This window comes from Dromiciops gliroides, chromosome 2, assembly GCF_019393635.1.
Source record: "Dromiciops gliroides isolate mDroGli1 chromosome 2, mDroGli1.pri, whole genome shotgun sequence".
In the NCBI taxonomy this organism is placed as follows: domain Eukaryota; kingdom Metazoa; phylum Chordata; class Mammalia; order Microbiotheria; family Microbiotheriidae; genus Dromiciops; species Dromiciops gliroides.
Window position 1 is genome coordinate 448,881,292 of NC_057862.1, and position 23,248 is coordinate 448,904,539.

At 38.9% G+C, this 23,248-nt stretch overlaps 1 protein-coding gene across 1 annotated transcript in view; it reads left to right on the forward strand.

Annotated features, from left to right (window-relative positions):
• Window positions 1-236: 236 nt before the first annotated feature.
• The window catches only part of LOC122741424 (serine/threonine-protein phosphatase 4 regulatory subunit 1-like), a 65,034-nt gene continuing 42,022 nt past the window's right edge, over window positions 237-23,248 (forward strand). Inside the window, exons 1-2 of the mRNA XM_043984888.1 lie at window positions 237-527; window positions 805-849. Of these exons, the coding sequence (XP_043840823.1) occupies window positions 521-527; window positions 805-849 (52 nt within the window). The 5' untranslated portion in view covers window positions 237-520. The remainder of the gene's footprint in view (window positions 528-804; window positions 850-23,248) is intronic.

The following is a 23,248-nucleotide window of genomic DNA, read 5'->3' on the forward strand; positions in this document are numbered from 1 at the left end:
TGGGGGAGAGGCGGCGTCGGGAGGCCCTGAGCGTCCTCCCCGTCGCCGCCCCGCTGAGGCCTCTTCAGGCCGGTGCTGTTGCTGCCGCCTCGCTGTCCCGCGTGAGATGGCCTCTCCTCCCGCCTGGGAGCCAGCCGCCCGCCTCAGCAACTAGAGCCGCAGCCGTACCAGCCGCGTCGCCACCGAGGAGCCGCTGCCGCCGCCATCTTGGGGAGCCGGGCGGGTCACCTGACCTGCCCTCCCACCTCGGGAGCCACCTTCGCCTGCAGGGAGGGGGGAGGAGGCAGGCTCCGGACGCCGCTTTTCCCAAATTTCCGCGAGCTCCGGGAGGGGAGGAGCCCCGCGAGGCTGCCTCGTCACTCCTCCCCCTGGGCCCCAGCCCGGTGACCGGCGTGCGGAGGCGGGGCGAGGGGATGGGTCGGGAGGAGCTAGCCGCTCCTCCCCTTCGCCCGGCTCGCCCAGTGGGTCTCCCTCCCTCTCCCCCCGCCCCCGGCCCCGTTTCCTTCAGGCCCATTTCAAGATGGCGGGTGAGTGGAGCTAAGGCTCCTTTAGCAGCAGCTGTTCTTGCTTCTTCTTCCTCCTCCTCCTTCTCCCCCTCAGCTTCCTTCTTCTCCCCCTCCGCGCCCTCCTCCTCTTCCATCCTCCTGCTCCAACCTCCCGCTGGTTCGGGCGGGCTAGGCTCTTGCCGCAGCCCCGGCCGTCCCGGAGCCTGCCGTCCCCGGGTTCCCCCGCCTGTCCCTTCCCCAGCCCTGCTCCCGGTGCTCCCCGCGTCGCTGGTGATCTCTTATCTCTCTTGGTTTTCAGAGATCCCCTTGTATTTTGTGGACTTGCAGGATGACTTAGATGACTGTAAGTAACAGTTCTGGCTTCCTCCCCTCCCTCGTCCTCTTTTTCCTCCTCTTCGTCCTCTGGCCCTCGGAGGGCCCCTCCCTCCCCGCTCCCCTCCCTGCATTTTTGGGGGTTCGGGTGAGGCGAACGGGGGGCACTTCTTCCCCTTCTTCTCCTCCCCCACCTCCCTTCTCCACTTGGATTGTGATGGTGACAGTCTCTCTGTTTATGGAAGTGACGGGCTCTTCATTCCTGTCCGGGGTCCTGTTTGGGTTTGGGGGTTTGGGGGAGGGGTGTGCACAGAGAGAGGAGGAGAGTCTCTTCATGACCATTTGGGGGAGTGGGCACGATCCTTCCTCTTGTAGTTCTCACCTCACCCCTGCATTCTCCTGAAGTGGGCGATTGGGTGATGATGGGCTTTGTGCCCCCTTGTCCAGCTCTGGGGTGGGACAAGTGTCTGCCTGCAGACTTCAGGGTAGTTCTAAACCCGACTTTATTTAGGTTGGGGAGGCGTGGGAGGAAGGAGGGGGAGTCTTTGATTTCTTGAAGGATTCCTTGTTTCTTCTGTAGGAGGGTGGTTTGATTGCCTTATGTTTTTCCGTGGCACCTTTGAAAGAGTTGGAGACCCACAGGAGTATGATTGAATGAAGAGTTTCAGTAATTTGTGACAAAATGATTTGTGATTTATAAAAGTGCTCTTGAGAGAAAACTTGGTACTGTGGAATTCGTGCTGGTTTTTGTAGTCTGAGGTTCAAATCATGCCTTTGTCACTGATTTATCCCTGTGACCGTAGGCAAGTCACTTTTCTTCTCTGGGACTGGATTTCCTCATCCGTAAACTGATGGGGTTGGACTTTATGGCTCTTAAGAACTCTTCTCTAGGTATTTGATCCTGTGATTTGAATTGTTTCTGATTTCTTCATACTTGCTACTTATGGGTCCCTCCCTAAAGAGAGAAATTTTGTTTAATTTTGTGGAATCATTTTAAAGGCAGATATTAAATTAGAATCTTTGTTGGGAAAATTTTCATACGTGTTTTTTAAGGAATTAGGACTATTTCATTACCTGAAAAAATGGACAGGTGCAGAAAACATTAAATGTTATTTGCCTCTTTAAAAATTATTTTCTTTAACAAATACATAATCCTCCCTGATAATTCTCTATTATATACTTTAAGGACCATATTCTAAATTCTATTTGGGGGACATGTATGGAAATTTTACTTTTTACAAGAGTAAAAAACCAGTTTTTGTTGGTTTTCCTCATTGGCCCCTTTAAAAAACATTTCTGCTCTCATTGGTCCCTTTAAAAAACATTTCTGCTCTTTATTAATGGCACATAATAGGTATCTGAGATTTAAAAATCATTGTTGGTAAACAAGACAAATTAAGCTAAACTTATAAGAGAAGCTACCTATCCAAGGCTACATTTGTGAGATGGGATAATTTTTTTTCTCCAATATATATGTGCTTTTTAGCATACTTTTTTATTATTTGGGTGCAGTGGTTTCCCTTTTGACTTAAGCTTTTAGTAGGTGCTCACTAAATATTTGTTGATAATGTTTGAGATTTCATTTTCTATTATTAGTCAAATTTGACTTTTTTAGTAGTATGAAGCATGATGACTTTCCTTTTAAGTCAATCATGTTAGAAAAATGTATTTTAATTAGCATACTAAAACAGTCTAAGTTCCTTTCCTTGAAAGTAGGTATAGAAATAGCTTTATATCCACCACCACATTTGGTGTTTTTTTTTTTTTTTGTGGGGCAATGGGGGTTAAGTGACTTGCCCAGGGTCACACAGCTAGTAAGTGTCAAGTGTCTGAGGCCGGATTTGAACTCAGGTACTCCTGAATCCAGGGCCGGTGCTTCATCCACTGCGCCACCTAGCTGCCCCCACATTTGGTTTTATATAGGTGAAATGGAGCTTCCACCCTGGTAGCTAGCTCTTGAATGTTAAAGACATACTAGTCATGACAAAGACATATATATGCAATTGGGAGACTAGAGCTATGTGCTATGGTCTTAAAAAGGTGACCCTGAAAGGTTTTGTGTGAAGAATCAGAAGTTAAATTTTCCTTCAAGGTGTTTTGTATTTTACTTGTACAAACAAGTGACATTTTTATAAACCTATGTTTAGAAATCGGAAATGTTGGATTCAGACCCTACCATTTTCAAACTTATGTAAAGATGATTTTAATTGTGAACGATTCATGACAGGGCTTTATTTATTATGCAGTTTATGTTTTATATGAATGGAACTATAATAGCCATGTTGCTGAGCATGAAAAATGATTGTGCCTATGTAATAACATCCAGAATCAGGACACAGGTTTAAAATTAGGATTAGACAATACAATAGTATATAAATTACAGAATCATAGAATTTTGGAACTGAGAAGAATCTTATCATACTCAAGTAAAATGAACTTTGTGAACAAAACATTCTATTTAACTACTCAGTTTGCGCCCAGGTTGGTGCTAAATTGTTAGAATCTTAAAAGTTAATGATGAAGGATGTGGTTTCAGAAAAACTTAGGAAGACATATGAACTGATGCATAGTGAAGTGAATAGAACAATTTATACACTGAGAGCAAAATTGTAAAGATAAATAAACTTTGAAACACTTAATCTTAAGATCACACTGATCCACTACAATTCTGATAGACTTGTGATGAAACATGCTATCCATCTCCAGATAGAAAGCTTATGGACTGAGAGTACAGAGTGCAGCGTGTTTTCCCCTATTTTTCTTGCCCCCACCCCAAAAGTGGAAATTTGTTTTACATGACTTCCTGTTCGCAATGGATTTTCTATTTCTTGCCTTCTCAGTGGTGGAAAGAATTTGGAACTTAAAATAAAATTGAATTTAAAAAACAAGAAAATAAAGAATCCTAAATAGATTTGTTAAATCTATGTTGAATTTCCATTCCACGACTTTTTTTTTTTTTGGTTTTTTTTTTTTTTTTTTTAGTGAGGCAATTGGGGTTAAGTGACTTGCCTAGGGTCACACAGCTAGTAAGTGTCAAGTGTCTGAGGCCAGACTTGAACTCAGGTACTCCTGACTCCAGGGCCGGTGCGCCATCCAGCTGCCCCGAATTCCACGACTTTTTACAAATGACGAGAAGCTTTCTTCCCTGAACTAGTGTTTTAGCCATTCCAGGTGGTTGGTTCTTCATTCTGTTATTCAACAGACAGTGCCTACTATATGTAAAGAACTATAATTGATGACACAGTGTAATAAGGAACATGTAAAGACATATACACAGATAAATGATTGATACAGAAGGGAAGCTATATTAAGTGTGCAGTAGAGGTCCAAGCAAAGTATTGTGAGAAATGTGATGAGAAAAATTATTTTCAATTGGAGCAGGAAAAGAAGTGTTCGTGGAGAAGGCAACATTAGGGAGGGGACTGGACTAGAGCAGCCAAAACATCTGGAAATGGGAGGGTTGATGTTAGGAGCCCTCAGTCTCTAACACTAGGTGTGCTTGGAAAAAAAACAAACAAGGAAGACCAGAGGGTGTTTTTAAAGATGTTGTCGGCACCCACCTTGTTACATTGTCATCATTGCTCAGCCCCTTGATGTCTTTCATAATTAAGAACACAAGTGCTTCCCACAAATGGAACTTCGCCCAAACTTTTCCAAAGTAGGAGCAACGCAGAGATCACAGATATGTAGGGAAAGCCATTCAGGTAGTGAGATACCCAGAACTCTCCTCTTCTATCACACAGCCTTCTACCCTGGCTCTCCTCTCATTTCAGCAAAATTAGCTCTGTAGCCACAGTGTAAGGGCAAGTTCAGTTATACCAGTCCAGAGGCCTTGGTTCTCATAGCTTTGATGTTTTGCTTACAGGCAGTCTCAGAAAAGGATCAAGTCTGTGCCTTCTTGGAACTATTTTGTAGTCACTGGTGTGTTTCTGCTCCAACAAATCGACTTTCCATCTCTGATTCTGGTAACAGTGGTAGGAACAAAGAAGCAGACAGAGAAGAGTCTAGGTTGAGAATGGGAGAAAGACCAAGTAGTTCTTTTAGGCTGGAACATGGAGTACATGAAAGGAAGTAGTGTGACAAAAGACTGAAAACAAAGGTTGGAGTCACCTTGTGGAAGACCTTGAATCAAGATTAGAAAATTTCATTTGATATTCTGTTTTGAGCTAATTAGAGTTCTCAAAAGATGTGATCAAAGTGTTGCATTATGAAGACTATGATCATTGATTTCAAAGACTTTGAATAAGAAATAGATTGAAGTTAGGAAAAACAGAAGGCAATTACTATAGTTTAGACAGAAAGAGATGACAGTAGTTTTAATGACTCTGGAAAGGAGATCACATTCAGAGATGCTGTAGATGTAGAATCAGTTGTACTTGACAAATGATTAGATGTAGGTAGGGACTGATGAAGAAGAGTCAAAGATACCTTGTGGTTATGAGCATGGAATGAATGGGAGTGTTGACATCAGCAGAAATAGAGGATTTGAGGAAAGGGAGGACTTTTTAGGCTGATTGAGTTTGAGGTGTCAGCAACTCATTCGGTAGGACTTGCCAGAAGCCTCTCCATGCTCCAGGAAGTCTTCTACTCAGCTAAATAAAGCTCAGGACTGGTCATGTCACTTCCACCCATCCCTAAATAAACTCTGGTGGCTCCCTGTCACATCCAGAATAAAATATAAAAACCTCTGTGTGGTATTCAAAACGCTTCCTAACCTGTCCCTTTCCTACCTCTCCGTTCTTCTTACATCTTACACTCCCCCACGTATTCTTTAGTCCAGTGACACTGGACTGCATGCTGTTCTTCACACAAGACACTCCATCTCCCAGCTCTAAACAATTGCACTGACTGTTTCCCATTCTTGGGCTCTCTTCTGGGCCCTCTTCCTGATACTTTATACAACTTTATTTGGTTATCTCATCAGCTCTCATGAATTCAATTATCTCTGTGCTGATAATTCTCAAATCTATTTATCCAAGGCTAACTTCTCTGCAGAGCTCTAGAATTGTATCTACAACTGCCTGTTAGACATCTGCACCTGGATGTCCACTAGATACTGTAAATTCATCATGTCTAAAGCTGAACTTACTATCTTTCAACCAACCCTCCCCACCCATTTCAAACTTGGCTATTACAGTCAAAAGCACCCTCATCTTCCTACTCTCTTTGGCTTACTACCCAGGTATCATCCTCAACTCCTTGCAGTTGCTTAGCCCTCTTCTGTTGCCAGAGGCTGTCGATTTCACCTTTACAACCTTTCTCAAATATGCCCCCTTCTCTCTCCTCTGATACTGCCATCACTGGTAAAGGCCCACATCTCCTCCACCTGGACTGTTTCAATAGCCTGGAGGTTTGACCTGCCTTCCAGAGGTCTCTCCTTACTCCAGTTTATTGTGTATTCAGCCACCAAAGTGGTTTTCCTAAAGTACAGATCCAACCATGTCACCCTCTTACTTAGAAAACTCCAGTGGCTCCCAAGCACCTCCAGTATCAAATACAAAATCCTCTGGCATTCAGACCATTCATAGTCCAGCATAGTCCCTCTTCCATCACCACTACCACTCCCCTACATACTCCTTTTTTTTTTTTTTTTTGGTCGGGGCAATGAGGGTTAAATGACTTGCCCAGGGTCACACAGCTAGTAAGTGTCAAGTGTCTGAGGTCGAATTTGAACTCAGGTCCTCCTGACTCCAGGGCTGGTGCTTTATCCACTGCACCACCTAGCTACCTCCTCTCTACATACTCCTTAACCCAATGACACTAGCCTCCTTGCTCTTCCTTGAACAAGTTCCCTCTCTGGGTATTTTCTCTGGCTGTCCCCCTGCCTAGAATGCTTTCTCTCCTCATCTCCAACTCCTGGCTTGCTTCAAGTCCTAGCTAAAGTCTCACTTTCTATAGGAAGCCTTTCCCAACCCCTCTTCATTCTGATTCCTTCCCTCTCTTGATTATTTCTTATATATCCTCTATCTAGCTTGTTTATATGTATTTGTTTGCATGTTTTCCATTAGACTGAAGTCCTTGAGAGTAAGGACTGTCTTTTACCTTTCTTTATATCCCAGTGCTTAGCACAATGCCTGGCACATAGTAGGAGCTTAATAAATGTTTATTGACTGACTTAGCAGCAATTAGAATTCTGAACCTCTGTAGAGAAATTGAAGGTTGAGGTAAAAATTTTGGATTCATCTTCATAGATAGGACAGTTGAAACCATAGGAGTGAATGAGATCATGGGGAAGGGAAGAGTGGGGCATAGTATAGAGAGTATAGAAAGAAAAGAAGGCAAAAGATAGAACTTATGGTGGAATGGTGAAAAGAGAATTGAATTTTGTAATGGATGAAGTCTGAAATAACTGAAGAAATAAAGGTTCAGGTTTCTGAAGATACCTATTTATTAAGCGATGCATCCCAATTGATTAACAAATAGGGACTAAGCCTTCTCACCTTAGCATTGGACCTCAGATACAGAGGGGGACAGATTTTTATGTATTAAAATTAACAGGCTGTAAATCAGGATACAAGATTAGGTAATCTGATTTCTGATTGGAGGAAAGATTAGGTAGGGGCTTTCCAAATTGGGAAGAGGATGAATGAGTTTCAAGAGTTGGGAGGGGAGAGAGTGAGCAGGTGCTATTCCTGAAATCAGAAAAAGAAGTACCTCATTCCCCATGACGTATCTGTATTCAGTCAAAGAAACAAGGAAATAGTAACACTGACCAGTATAGGACCAGTTTTCAGATAAGACATATGTTTGAGATGTATAATCATGAGAAAACTTGCACCAATCTTTGGATCTGACTGGGTTTTTGGTCAGCATAACCTAGGGCCTTAGTTAAGGGTCTCTAAGCAACAGGTAAAGGTAGTGCAACTTAGCCACACAGAGGTAATTTCAAACGGTTTAATAGAGTTTTCTTAGAATTCTCTTAATTGAATAAAGTTTTCTCACAAGACATAAATTGGACTAGACCCATAATTGAATAGAAAGGGAACTGAGTTTAATCCAGAATTGAGTTACAAGATGAAGTCAGAGTTGTTCACTCAGTTCCCACAATTTATAGGTAGAGGATCTGAGTTTGAGTCTACACACTGCTACATATTATCTGTATAAACATGAGCAAGCCGTTTCATCTCTTTTGGGCCTTTTTTTCCTCATTGTAAAATGAGTGTTGGATTAAATCAGTGGTATCAACCCAAATAGAAATAGATCGCTATTGGCCACATATTGACTTAAAAAATCCCAAATTAATTATTTTGTTGTTGTTGTTGTATTTTATTTTGTTAAATATTTCCCAGTTACATTTGGTTCAGGCTTCACTAGAGAGTTTTGTGGGCAGCATGGTCTGTGACCCCTCTAGATTAGATGAACTTTTAGGGCTTTTCTAGCTGTAAATTCTGTGATTCTGTTTTATTCATTTTAAGAACTTGAACTGCACTGTTAACCAAGAACAATAATGAACTATGCTAATTCAAACCCTGAGCTGAATTACCACTTTTTTCCCCTGAAAGTTGAATTAAATAAGTTTTTTATTTTTCAACCCATTTAGGAAACCAGTTTGAACAAGAGCAGAGCCTACATATTTTCTAAATCTATTGAACTGGAATAAATGAAGAACATAAAAATGGTATCCAAATCTAATGTTTCATTTGTTTAAAACCCTTGAATATTCTGATCAAATGAAGCAGCAGGGATTAGTTAATATTAGCTGTGTTTAGTCAAGAGTTCTGAGTTCTACACCCTAACTCTGACTTAGTGACAACTCTGGGCTAACCATTTAATCTTTCCTCATTTCATTTTTTTCCTTCCCCCTGCAAGAGGCATGCCATCTTCTAGCAGAATGAAGACATCAGTGACCAAAGTATTATAGGAAGTCAAATTTTCCATTTTCTTCCTATTACTTTTTTGCACAATTTTTTTTTAATTCCACAAGTAAAACAGATGTTGACGATTTCCTGAAATTATCCATTTGTTTTAAAAACAGCTTTAAATGGACTCTTTTCATCACAGATAAAGGCTATTTTAAGAAAAGTGCTGGGAAGAGAAATCTTCTTCACTCAGAAAACCAAAATGGCTTAACTCAGCTAACTGAGAAAAAAAATGTAAATTATTTCTTATGGTGCCAATTTCTTATTCTTGATAGGAAAGGGTGAGTGATTGGTCATGGAAGGAGTTTCTGTTCCATAATTAAAAAATTTTTGTTGTCTCTGCCAAGATTGTCAGTCAGTAGAATTAATTTTGTTTGTTAGGCTTTTAACATTATGAGCTAAAATGAAAATCTTTTTAGTTTTGAAGCAGGAGGAAAACAAAATAAAAAGGGCTACTTGTTTTTCTTTGAAACACTTAATTTTAGAAGTATTAGCATATTCAGAGTAACATTGTATAACTTATTAGAGTCTAGTTAGTCTCCCTATGTGTAGTACTTAAATACTTTGCTAATAATGAGAAGACCAGACTCATTGGAAAAGATCCTGTTGTTGGGAAAGATTGAAGGCAAAAAGAAAAGGGAATGACAGAGGGTGAGATAGATAATGTCATGGAAGCAATGAACATGAGTTTGGACAGACTTCAAGGGATAGTGGAGGATAGAAGGGCCTGGATTGTTAAGTCCATGCGGTCACAAGGAGTCGGACATGACTGAACAACAACACAAGTCCCCCCCATGATCCTTGTTTCCCTCCCTCTCCCCTCCACCCTCCAGATAGCATGTAATTTGGAGATATAATAGACAGGGATACTGTCATCTGTGAAACTACTGAAAGCCTCCAAGTTCTTAGATCTCAGGTAACTTGAGTATATGTTTCCTGTTGACCAGTAGGCTGAGTTATAAATAATCCCAGGCTTTGGAATTAGTGACTACAGCCACAAATCAAAGAAGTTAAATAGTGTGGAAAGGACTGTTGGTGCTCGTGGATTGAGCTGGCCACAGAGCAGCCATAGCCATGTACTGAGATAGTAATGGTCATCTTTAGCAGATAAAGAACCATAATATGAAGATACCATATGACATGCTGTTTATACAATTCACGACAGAGATTAATTTATCTTTTTCTTTCCTATTTTTTTTTTAAAGAGACACATTTAAAAATTTTGCTACATAGAACAGCTTGGATAACAAGAGTTACATTGCTGATGTTTATTTTAATTTAGCAAGCTTTTATTAATCCTCTGTTATGTACCTGGTGCTGGAAATACAAAGACAAAAACAAAACAGGTCCTGCCTTTAAGTTGGTCACATTCTATGGGGTTTTGGGGGGACCAACTCTTAAACTGATAATTAAGTATAAAATATATGTGAAGTAAATATAAAGTAATTGCTGGATAGCAATTAAGACCTAGGTGGGGGTAGTGGTCCCCCAAAGTCTTATCAGTGAAGACTTTGTGTGTAAAGGTAGCACTTTACTTGAGCCTTGCAAGGAGCTAGGAATTCCAAAAGACTGCTGCCTCACAGGTTTGGGGCAGGTGGAATGTAAAGGCTTGGAGGTGGGAAACTCAAACTACTACACGTAGGGGAACAGCAAGGAAACCAGTTTGTTTGAAATGTAAAATGCATGGGGCAGGTGATGTGAAATCTGTCTAGAAATATAGACTAGAGCAGAAGTGTAAAACATGCATCTGCAACACTCTCAAGTGTTCCTGAACCATATTAAAATGTAATAGGGAGGGGGCAGCTAGGTGGCGAAGTAGATAGGGCACCGGCCCTGGAGTCAGGAGGACCTGAGTTCAAAGCTGGCCTCAGACACTTAACACTTACTAGCTGTGTGACCCTGGGCAAGTCACTTAACCCCAATTGCCTCACTAAAAAAAGACCCCAAAACCAAAATGTAATAGGGAGCAGCCAGGTGGCACAGTGGATAAAGCACCAGCCCTGGATTCAGGAAGACCTGAGTTCAAATCCAGCCTCAGATACTTGACACTAGCTATGTGATCCTGGGCAAGTCACTTAACCCTTATTGCCCCCCCCCCAAATGTAATAGAGAAATATTATAATGTTAATATGTGGTTGTCTAAATTAATATACAACCCCAGGGATCCTTATTTATGATTTGAAACCACTAGTCAGATGACAAAGGGCTTTAAATGTCAAAGTTTATATTTTATCCTAGAAGCAATAGGGAGCAAGTGCAGCTTCTTGAACAGGGGTGTAACATAGTGTTATCTATGCTTTAGGGATATCAATTTGGGAGCTTTTTGGAGGATGAAACAGAGACAAAAGACTGGTGGTAGAGAGTCCCTTGCAGTAGATAATCAGGGCCTCAGCTAGAGGGGTAGCCATGTGAAAGAAGAGAATGTAATAGGTACAAAAGTTGTTGTGGATGTAGAATAAGTAAAACTTGGAAACTTTAGGTCAGCTGGATTATTATTAGAGTTGAAAACTGTAGGGCTATTTGTGATTCTATGATCGCTGTCCTTTGCTACTCTGGGAACTCTATGAAAAAAGATAACAAGAGACAAATATTAATAAGTGGAGTTGTTAAATCAGTCATAGAGAGGAATGCATGTTGTAGTTTACCTAAATTTTAGCAAAGTTTTTTTTTTATAAAGTATCTTATGCTTTTCTTATAGAGATGGATTAAAAGGATTTAATTAGATTCAGAACTCATTTGATGGCTAGATTCAAAGAGCAATTTATGGATCATTGTGATCATGGCAGGAGGTCCGTGGTAGAGTACCCCAGGGATCTGGACTTGACTCTGAGCTGTTTAACTTTTTTATCAATTACTTGGATAATTGACATGAGTAGTATGCTCATCAAATTTGCAGGTGACACAAAGCTGGGAAAGATAACAACACAGTGAATGAAAGTAAGGACCCCAAAAGATCTTGACATGCTAGAGCACTGGTCTAAATCTAATTAGATAAAATCAAATGAAAATAAATATAAGTTTTACACTTGGGTTCAAAGATATCAACAAGTACAGGATGGAGGGCGCATGCTTATATATTTAGTTATTTTGAAAAAGAGCTAGCAGTTTTCATGGATTGAATGCACAATATGAGTCAGTAGTTTGTTGTAGAAGCCAAAAGACCTAATGTAGTCTTGGGCTGCATTGAGAAGCATAGCTTCTAGACATAGAAAAAGTTCCCCATACTTTGCCCTCCTCACACCTCATTTGGATTATTGTGCTTAATTGGGTACCTCCTTTTAAGAAAGACATTATGGAGTGGTTTAAGAAAGACAAGCTGGAGAGTATCCAGAAAATAACCAGGATGGTGAAGGTCCTTGAGTTCTGAGAAAAACTAAGAGGGAAACATGATAGCTTTCTTCTAATATTTTGAACTTTTTCCACTTGGGACCCCTTTTCACTGGAGAAATTTTTACATGGCCCAGGGTATATAGGTATATAAAATAGGTATACATAACCTTTTACTGTTGTCAGATTTTTTCACAACCCCCCCTCCCCCCCTATTCAGTTATGTGACTCCATATAGGGCGGACATCCACAGTGTAAGAAGCTTTGGTTTGGAGGAGAGATTTGACTTGCTCTGTTTGGCTTCAAAGGGTGGGATTGGGAGCAATGGGCAGATTTTACAAAGAGGCAAATTTAGACTTGATGTCAGGAAAAACCTTTTGCCATTTAGAACTGTCAAAAATTGGAATGGACTGCCTCAAGAGGTGATGGGTCCTCCCTGGTTGGAGGTCTTCAAGAAGAGGCTGGTTATTAACCACTTGTTGGGAACATTAATAGTGGGTGATTCCTTTCATGTATGGTTTGGATTAGATAACTGAGGTCCTTTTCAACTCTCAAATTTCATTCTTGGAACGAAAACTTTTAAAGCAGCTTCTATAGGGGCATAAGAGAGAGTTAAATGATTTATACTAGACCATTCCACAGGTCTATTTTGCCCTTAAATTTGATACCAAAATCATCCTAAGGGAGAACTTATTAGCCCTCTTATTAAGGGTATCAGCCTTAAAAGATCGGGGTTATAGATTAAGCCTCTGCTAATTTGCCTTCATAGCCTATCATGATTCTATTGACTAAAAAGATCAGAACTTAATTCACATATCTTTAGAACTAGAAGATATTTTAAAGGTCATTTAGTTTAATATTATCATTTTACATACTGTGAGAGGCAGGAGTGGTATTGAAGAAAGAACACTGAACTTGAAGTCTCAGAAGACTTGGGTTCAAGTTTGCCTTTTTACATGTATTTCCCTGAAGAAGTAAATTTTTGTCTCTGAACATTGACAGTCATTGTTATAAATGGTACTTTGAATAGAGCATATTACTATTTAGATGTAGTTATCATTACAGGCAAAGTCTTCAGAAGCTTTGTGCCTTTCGAAAGTGAACGATGACCATTTGGAACTCATAGCTGAAGAGATTATATATGATGAAAATATTAATTGGTTCATTAAGTAGTTAGAAAAATTCATAGTTTATGAGGGAAGCCAGAAGCATATTCTTAACCTTTTGAGGGAGATACTATGGACCACATCTTTGTTCATCTACAAAATGCTCCTTCGTACTATATCAGAGGCAGAATTTTGAGCTTGATGTATTTTAATTGGTCTTACCAATGTGGCATTTCTTCTATAGAATTTTAGTGTAAGAATGATTATCAGACTGGGGCAGCTAAGTAGTACAGTGGATAAAGCACCAGCCCTGAATTCAAGAGGACCCGAGTTCAAATCCAGCCTCAAACACTTGACACTTACTAGCTGTGTGACCCTGGGCAAGTCACTTAACCCTCATTGCCCCATGCAAAAAAAAAAAAAAGAATGATTATCAGAGGGGCAGCTAGGTGGCACAATGGTGCTTTAGCACTGGACCTGGATTCAGGAGGACCTGAGTTCAAATCTGGCTTCAGACACTTGGCACTTACTAGTTGTGTGACCATGGACAAATCACTTAACCCTCATTGTTCCACCAAAAAAAAAAAAAAAAAGAAAAAAGAATGATTATCAGAATTGGTAATAGTAAATATTTTGATCATTCAGAGAAAGTATTGTTGATGAAAATACTCTTTGTAAATAACATGCCACATTGTACCTTACACCTCTACCCTTCCTTGTAGGTAGGGGATTAGTGTTCTCTCCTTGGATGATTTCTGTTATGGGTTTAATACCTTCTTACTCATTTCACTTTCTAATTTGAAGCTTAATTATAGTCTAGCTACTCAACTTAGTGGCTGCACTTAGTCAATAATGTAGCAATTATTAGTTAGACCATTGTTGTTTAATCTCTTAATTATTTGGGGGGAATAAATAAGAAGATAGTGAGGATTTTTAAAAAATAGCATGCCTTTGTTTCTATTATTTTTGTTGCATTAATAGAACTTCTGAGCCTTGTGTTGATATGAGGTACCCTGTCTTTTTTGCTATTCTAACTTGTACTTTGAATAACACATTTTGTCTAAATGGACTTAAATTAGGTTAATTCTTAGAATTCTTTGATAAAACAAGTAAGTAGATTATCAAAAGCATTGTTGTTTCTTATAGGTTCAAATAGGATTTAGAGTTGGATAGGAATTTAGAAACCAGTTAAATGTTAATTCAGTAGCAGAGCACTGAGAAGATCAACTTCTGACTCTATGTAGCCAACTAAAGTATACTCTTTAGCATCCCTTTTTTTTAATGTGAAGAAAATAGGAGATTCTCAATTTATCAGCAAGCATTTAAGTACTTACTTAACATGTGCCAGGAAATGCTTGATGCACTGAGGAAAAGTAAAAACATTTCTGGCCTTCAAGAAAAACCAGTTCTGGAGAGAAAACATGTAGATAACTAGATAACATAAAATCAGTGAGTACACATTTATTAAGTACTCTGTGTGCCAGAAAGACAAAGAAAGGTGGAAGACAGCCCCTGATCACAAGGAACTCCCAATCTAGTGGGTAGACAGCATACCAACAGCAGTGTACAGTGCACAAACAAGCTACAAACAGGAAAGATTGGAAATAATCAACAGCTATAGATTTCAGAGGGATTGGGAAAGGCTTCTGATAGAAGGTGGGATTCTAAGACTTGAAAGAACTCAGGGTTTGGAGATGAAGAGGGAGAGTGTTACAAGCATAGCTTGGTGGTAGGGCAAAGGAGGTCTGGTCAGTAGTCACTAGGGAAAAAGCAGTCAGGAGATGAGTGTCTTGAGTGAGGAACAGAATGTAGGTCAGTGTCACTGGACTACTAAGTATATGGGGGAATGTAAAATCCAAGAAGACTGAAAAGGTAGGCAAAGAACAACTTATCAAAGGCTTCGAATGCCAAACAGGATTTTCTATTTGATTCTGGAGGTGCTAGGGAGTGACTGGAGTTTATTGAGTGGGGGATGAGAACATGACATGTTCAGTCTCTGCTTTAGGAAGTCACTTTCATAAATCAGTAGGGAGTGGAGTGGAATAGGGAGACCCAGCAATAGCTTATTAAAATAGTCCAGGTTGAGGTAATGAGGTGACAGTTTCAGAACCGACAAGGAACTGTATGTAAGAGATTTTATAAAGGTAAAAAGACATTAGCAAAAGATTGGGTTGTGGGGGAGTAGGAGAGAGTGAGGAGTCATAAGAGATGTAACAATAACATACACGTTAATATGCTTATATATGCTCATTAGTTCATGTATATTGATAGACATTCTCTTTCTTCCTTTCTTTTCTTTGGTGGCAGTTGGGGTTAAGGGATTTGCCCAGGATCACACAACTAGTAAGCTGAAACTGAATTTGAACTCAGATCCTCTTTACTCCAGGAGTAGTGCTCTATGCACTGTACCACCTAGCTGCTCCAATAAGACATTTTTTAAAACTATGTAATGAGCCAGCTTAGCAGGCCCGTTTATAGTTTTAGGATCCAGAGCTTTGTTTTTCCGATAGAGCTTTTTGATTTGTAAAATATTTGAGAAGAGCAATTCATCATCATCATCAAGCATTTATTATGGGCTTACTATGTGCCAGGCATTGAGGAAAGTGAAAAAGGCAAAAATACAGTTCCTGTCATTAAGGAACAAACATTCTAATGGGAGAGACCAATTGGAAGCAACTATATACATATAACCTATATCCATTGTAAATGGAAAGCCCTCTTTAAGGGAAGGCAAAATAGATGGGATTTGAGCTGAGTCTTGGGGAAAGATAAGAGGAGGAGGTTAAAAGAGAAAATATTCCAAGCACAGGGAACAGCAGATAAAAAGGAATGGAATGGAGAGATGGAGTTGCAAGGAGCGTCTTATGCATGAAAGAGCGAGGAGGCCCATGTCTATCCATTGCACAGTATATGGAGACAAGTCAGGTGTAAGCAACCCGGAAAGGTAGGAAAGGGCCAACTTGTGAAAAGGTTTAAAAGCCAAAAGGTAGATTTTATATTTGATGTTGGAGGTAATCGGGAGTCCCTGAAGTTCATTAAATGGCAGGGATAACATAGAGCTGAACTTTAGGAAAATCACTTTGGCAGCTGAGTAGAAGATGTCTTATAGTAGAGAGAGACTTGAGGAAGGCAGAGAGACTAAGCAGAAGGCTATTGCAGTAGTTTAGAAGTAAGGTGATAAGTGCCTTCACAAGATGGCAACTGGGTGAATGTAGAGAAGGGGACATAGGTGAAAGATGTTGTGAAGGTAGAAACAGCATTACTTGGCAACAGATTGGATATGTGGGGTGATTGTGAGTGAGGAGTTAAGGATGCACATGATTATTGGCAATCATTTGCTGTTGATGAAGCTGACCACAGATTAGATGTGGCCTTTTGCTTGAAATAGTGACTCTGAAGCTCCTCAATGTGTTACCAGTACAGCACCCAAGAAAGTGGGAAATGCCCTCACAATAAACATTAGAAAGACAAGATATTAATACCAGAGGCCATTATTCATTGATAATCGATAGAAACTTAATTGAATTAGAGTCTTTTTGGTAGGCTAATTGCATTTTCTGGTACCCTCAAACCCAGTAAATGTAAATGGCTAATGTTTAAAATCATTATGTTATTTGATAGTGATGGAACTCAGTTCTAATGCTCCTTTGAACTGGGTTTTCTTTGAGTGATCCTCCTAGAGGTATGGGTAATGATAGCTGTTAACTGTGATGCAACAGAGGCAGGGGAATATTGGTCACACAGCTGAGGGAAAACATGGTGGGAAGGTATGTGTATTAGATGGGGGACAGTGCTGATCAAAGGTATGATTGATTCTTAGGAAATATGTTAAATATCAGTTCTTGGTGCTTCAAGTTTTGCCCCTGTTCCTTGCTGTGTTCTGATTATTTCTAGGAAGTGATAGGAAGTGAGTTAATGATGCCTGTATAAACTAGCTTATTAACTTTATTGTGATAATGACTTTGAAAATGTATATATGCTGGTGCTCAACAAGTATTAGAGGAGAGACTAACTCTCCACCAGAGAGAATCTTTAAAAAGTTTTTCTTTTGTACTCTGTTGTGAAAAAGAGATCTTGATAGTATTAATAGAAATGACTTTTCCTAAATAAACTAGACTTAGCTGAATTATATTAAGTTTTCATTCCAAAGTTGTTGTTTTTTTTTTCTTTTAAGCACATGTAGGCAATAAATGAGAGCAAACCTGTGATAGTGGATGGATAGAGAGCTGGCCTTGGATTCAGGAAAATCTGGGTCCAAGTCTTGCCTCTGTCATATCCTGACTCTGTGACACAACTCAGTTAACCTCGCAATGCCCTGAGCAACTCTCTAAGACTGGAAGTCACAAACTAATGTCACCTTGTATTGGGGGGAAAGAGTTTCCATGCTGGTAATATCTCACTGATAAAATCACAAGAGTGAACTAAATGACTAATACAGAAAAAAAAATCTGATTGTATAGAGCATATAAACTGAAATTTATCTTTTACTTCTACTTTTTTCCCTAAAATGCAAATGTATCCATATGGCATTAATTTACTAGTATCTCAGAGTAACTATTCGGTAGTGCCCAAAAATATATATTCTGAGAAGACATTTAGCTTATATTTACCATTGTTTTATTGATAACACTCTTTTAGAATAGTAGAACTTTAAATTCTTCAGTATTTTGCAAAGTGTTAACTTCTCCAGCAGATCATAATTTGAAATTATTTCTTTTTTTGGATATATACAAGGGCTGCTTACGTAGACATTGTTCCTGTCAAATTTCATAATTCGTGAGATGCTGCTAAAAGCTAGAATAAAATTTTCAGACATTTTATATTTTACTCCGAAATTATTCTAACTATTTATTAAAAAATCTTAATGTCATTGAGTCTAATTTGGGCTTTATTCACTTTTGTTTGTTTGTTTGTTTGTTTTTGATGGGGGCAATGGGGGTTAAATGACTTGCCCCTGGTCACACAGCTAGTGTCAAGTGTCTGAGGCTTCATTTGAATTCAGGTCCTCCTGAATCCAGGGTAGATGCTTTATCCAAGGCTCTACCTAACTGCTCCAGGGCTTTATTCACTTTTAAAGAATGTGATTTAAAAAACAAACAAACAAACTTCCTTCTATTTAAACTGTAGTAGGAACCTATGTATTTTTATTTTTAAAAAAAGTACAACAACAACAAAACCCCACAATTTATACTGCCTAGTAAAGAAGGTTTAATTATAGAAGAATTTCATTAAATTGGACTTGACTTTGAGAACATATGACAATTCTGATAGGATATGGTATCTTATGCTATAGTAGAGAATTCAGGGGATCAGGAAATTCATGTGTATATTACTTTGTTCAAGTCATTTTTCTTCATCTGTAAAAAGAGGGGATTAGAATCTGTAGCTCTAAAGTTCCTTTCAACTCACCTGGCCTGTGGTCTACGTTTGTGCTATGAAAATAACCTATATAAGATAAATTGTTTTTAAGTACTTTGGGGGTGGGGTGGGGTGAGTACTATCCATTGTATATGACAATGACATTAAGAAATGTGGGGTTTTTTTTCTTGTATAGATGAAAGATTTTTGCTTATCTAATCATAATTTATGATTCACAAGGGAGTTGACTAGAATTAAAGGTATACTCTACCCATGAAGTAGAATAGAACAAAATAACTGGACCATACCAAGAAGAAACATATTTCACTGCATACAAATAAGATAAATAAAATGTAAATAGAGGCCAATATTTATATTGATGCCTTAACCACTAGATAAGTCTTAGCTAGCCTAATTATAGTTCCTTGTAAATAATTACATTTCTTTCAAAATATTTTATAATCGATTTTTTTCACTAATTTAGACACACTTGTCAGTATAAATTTGTAAAATATTATTCTGTAATCTCATTTGGTTTTTTTTAATTAATAAAGTATTTTATTTTATTTTTTGTTACATGTAAAGATAGTTCTCAACTTTTGTTTATACAAGCTTTACAATTTCAGATTTTTCTCCCTCCCTCCCCTAGACAGCAGGTAATCTGATATAGGTTATATATATATATACATATATATATATATATACACATATATATATATATACACACACATAATAACATTAAACATATTTCTGCATTAGTCATGTTATAAGAGAAAAAATCAGAGCAATGATGAAAAACCTCAAAATAGAAAAAAACAACAGCATCAAAACCAAAAGAAATAGTATGGTTCATTCAGCATCTATACTCCGCAGTTCTTTTTTTTTTTTCCCCTGGATTTGGAGATCCTCTTCTATCACGAGTTCCCTGGAACTCTTCTGTGCCATTGCATTGGTGAGAAGAATATAGACCATCACAGTAGATCAACACTCAGTGTTGATGATACTGTGTACAGTGTTCTTCTGGTTCTGCTCATCTCACTCATCATCAGCTCACGCAAGACTCTCCAGGTTTCTCTGAACTCCTCCTGCTCATCATTTCTTACAGCACAATAGTATTCCATTGTATTCATATACCACAACTTGTCCAGCCATTCCCCAATTGATGGGCACCCCCTCAACTTCCAATTCCTTGCCACCACGTAAAGAGCAGCTACAAATATTTTTGTACATGTGGGTCCCTTTCCCCTTTCCATGATTTCTTTGGGAAAAAGACCCAAAAGTAGTATTGCTGGGTCAAGGGGTATGCACAGCTTTATCGCCCTTTGGGCATAATTGTAATCTCATTTGTTAAACAGGTCACTCAGATGTTTTAATATTATTATCAACTGATAAACAGTGTACAAAAAAAGTTATTTGGAATAATTTTTTTTTAGCATCAATTAGATTATAAGCTCCCCATTAGATTATGAGCTCCTAAAGACCAAGAACTGTTTTTGCCTCTGCGTGTGTATCTCCAATGCTTGATAATGCCTGGCATGGAGCAGGTACTTAATATCTGCTTGATGTCTGACTGAACATGTTTTCTCCGCAATTGTCTTTTCCAAGATAGAGATTTCTTATTTTTTTATGAGGCAAAAATAGTATGAGAGGGACTCCATGGTATGGTAAAGTGTTTACTGCATATGGAATCTGAAGGCCATAGTTCTAGCCCCAGCTCTGCCATTACTGTGTAACATACAAGTTAAAACCTCTCTGAGCCTCAGTTTCTTCATCTATGAAATGAAGGGATTCGATTTGATAATCAACAGTGTATGATCTATTAATTTCTATTTCAACTCATTGAGCATTTATTAAGTGTTCTAGGCAGTGGGGATACAAATACAAAAGTAAGACAGCCCCTCTTCTCAAGGAATTTATATTCTACTTAGGAATATAATGCATATGGTAGTGGATGACTTTCATGCCAAGGAAGGGAGCTTTGATCTAGGCCAGAGATTCATAACCCAGACTGCATATATTATTTAAATATATATTTGTATATATGTGTGTGTTTTAAAAAAAACAATTTCAACTTAATTGCTTTTCCTTGTAATCATATGTATTTTATGCATATAATCCAAGAAGGCGTCTGTAGACTTCATGGATGTGGGTAATACAAAAAATTTTAAGAACCTGGTTTAGGCAGTTACAGGGATTGTGAGCAGAACCTTAGGACAGTAGATTGTCATGCTCTTTGCAATAGCAGAGATAAAACCAATTTGTTCACTAGACTTTCTTCCAGTCCCATCTTAATCCCACCTTCTGTAAGAAGTCTTTACTGATGTTCTTTAATTCTAGAACCTTCCTTCTGCTGATTTATTTTTATAAATTTTTATACTGAATATAGTTTACACATAGTTGTTGACATGTCTCTCCCATTTGACTGTAACCTCCTTGAGAGCAGGCATTGTCATTTGCCTTTCTTTGTAGCCCCAGTGCTTAACATAGTGCCTGGCACATAGTAGGTGCTTAATAAATGTTTATTGACTGACTGACTGAAATTGGGGGTGGGGGATAGTGTAGGCACTACTTATAGCAGGACAAGTTAGCTAGGGTGGCTAAGCCCTAGTGTTCTGGTGGATGGATACATAGCATGAAGCATGGTCTGGCATCTACTGGATATAGAAGGCTCAGGTGAGTATTGATTTATATACCCTTTAATCAAAGAAGCTCCATCTCACTGCAGATCTCAAAAATGAATCATTTGGGAGGTAGAGGTAAAGTTTCTTTAGTATCGAAATGGTATGATTGGTACTTTGTAGTGTGTTGTGCCTTGGTTGCCTCCCCAGGGCATATGGTTTGATTCTTAGGCATGCAGGCTCAGACAATTTTCTCCTCTTATCCAAAGAGTAATCAGGTCCTGGTGAATGAATTGCACTAATCAAAGCTTTAAAGTAAAATAAACAAAGAACTAATTTATAAGTTAGATTGCCAGTTTATTTTATGCTTTATAGCTACACTTTCTTCCAAGCAGAACTATCTTCTTGAGAGACTGGAAAGATGACTGGATTTATCACAAACCAAATCCTTCTTAGGTCTTTTAAGAAATATGTGTGCTTTTTAATACAAATTTTACCTTTGCTACTTACTTTCTCTGTGACTGAACCTCTTTGAAACTCAATTTCTTCATCTTTTAGATGAGGGGTGTTGGGCAGTAGGGGTTTGGAATAGATGATCTACTCTCATGTCCCTTGCAACTTTAAATCCTACAATCATTTGGTTGCTAATGTCTTTAAGAAAAAAAGATTGAGGAAAAACACCTAAACACCTAAATATAGAACACAGGAGGGGCCAACTGAGAATCACCATAGAGTTCAGGTCTAGGGAGACAGGCTGCCCAAAGTGTTACATTGAAAGGGGAGAGCAGTCAGTCCACATTAGTTAGATCATAGGCAGGCAGATTGAAGCAGTATTCCCAAAGATTAAGTCTGAAGCTCAGGCAAGTGCGTTTCAGTTCAGTTTGTGTATAAGAATGTGTTGTGACTGGACAAATTAAGTTTGGTGATGTCAGCAAGCATTTACTAAGCACCTACCATGTACCAGGCACTATACTTAAACACTAGGGATGCAAAGAAAGGCAAAAGATTGCCAGCTCTCAAGGAACACATAGTCTAAGAGGATATAGCAAAATTCCAGTTCTAGGCAATAATATCAACTACTTGTCTTTATGGCATATTATTTAACATTTTGAATACTGATTGTTTTGTTATTGTTTTGTTTATTATTCACGTTCAACTTTTCCTGACTTATTTGGGGTTTTCTTAGCAGCGAATAACCCAAATGAGAGATCAATATTGATTCAGAGAGATGGTTTCTAGTAGAAAAGAACTAATGTGGGAGTTGAATCAAATCAGGAGGAGGTGCTGTGAGAATATGGATGAAGAAATTGGCTGGTGGTACCTCTTCCAAAATGAAGATATGCAATTTGTCTCCATGTTGCTTCCACTTAGAGACAGATTGACTTAGAGAATAAAGTCCTAAACAAGGCTTAATATCCGAACAACGTATTTAACCTTTCTGTGCCCCACACAATTCTCTAAAACTCTAAAGTGTTAAGGGCTAAAATTCTAGCTAAACTGTCTAAAATATCTAATGAGTGGTCGCCAATAAATTATAAGCTTTAGCAAGAGTTAGACCTTTAAGCATTTATTAAGGAGAATAAGAATTTGGTAAAGAGAGAGAGAAAGGCCTAGATTCCTATCTATTAAAGGGAGAGCACATTTCTAGCTCGGCTCTCCACCAGCGTCCTCAGGAAAGAGCCCGAGACTGAGTGCCAGTCTCTTCCTTCCTCCTCCCACTAGCCCGCGTCACTTCCTGACTCCTGGTCTTGCCCTCAAAGACCTTCCTTTCATGGGCAGAACTCTTCTACAGTAAGTATCCAGCAGGTGGCGTTATTCCAATCGTTACAAAAGAAAGACTATATACAGTTGCTAATCTGCATCAGCAGAGTTTCTATATCCAATAAGTTCTCTAATTAAAAGTTCTCTAAAATCAAGTCTAAGCCAAATCATTTTTTCCCCTTAACCACAGTTTCTCTTACATATCAGAAACAAAAATTTGGGGAAAGAGCATACTATTTGTTTTTGTTTTTTTACCCTTGATCTCTGCAAATCCCCGTAACTCTTTAGAAATGGGTGTTTCTGTTGGCAACCACGTTCACTTGACCGTGTTTTCCTTTTATCCCCCAACATTTGTTTTTATGATTCTGAGTTGCAAATTTTTCTCCCTTCTTCACTTTCCT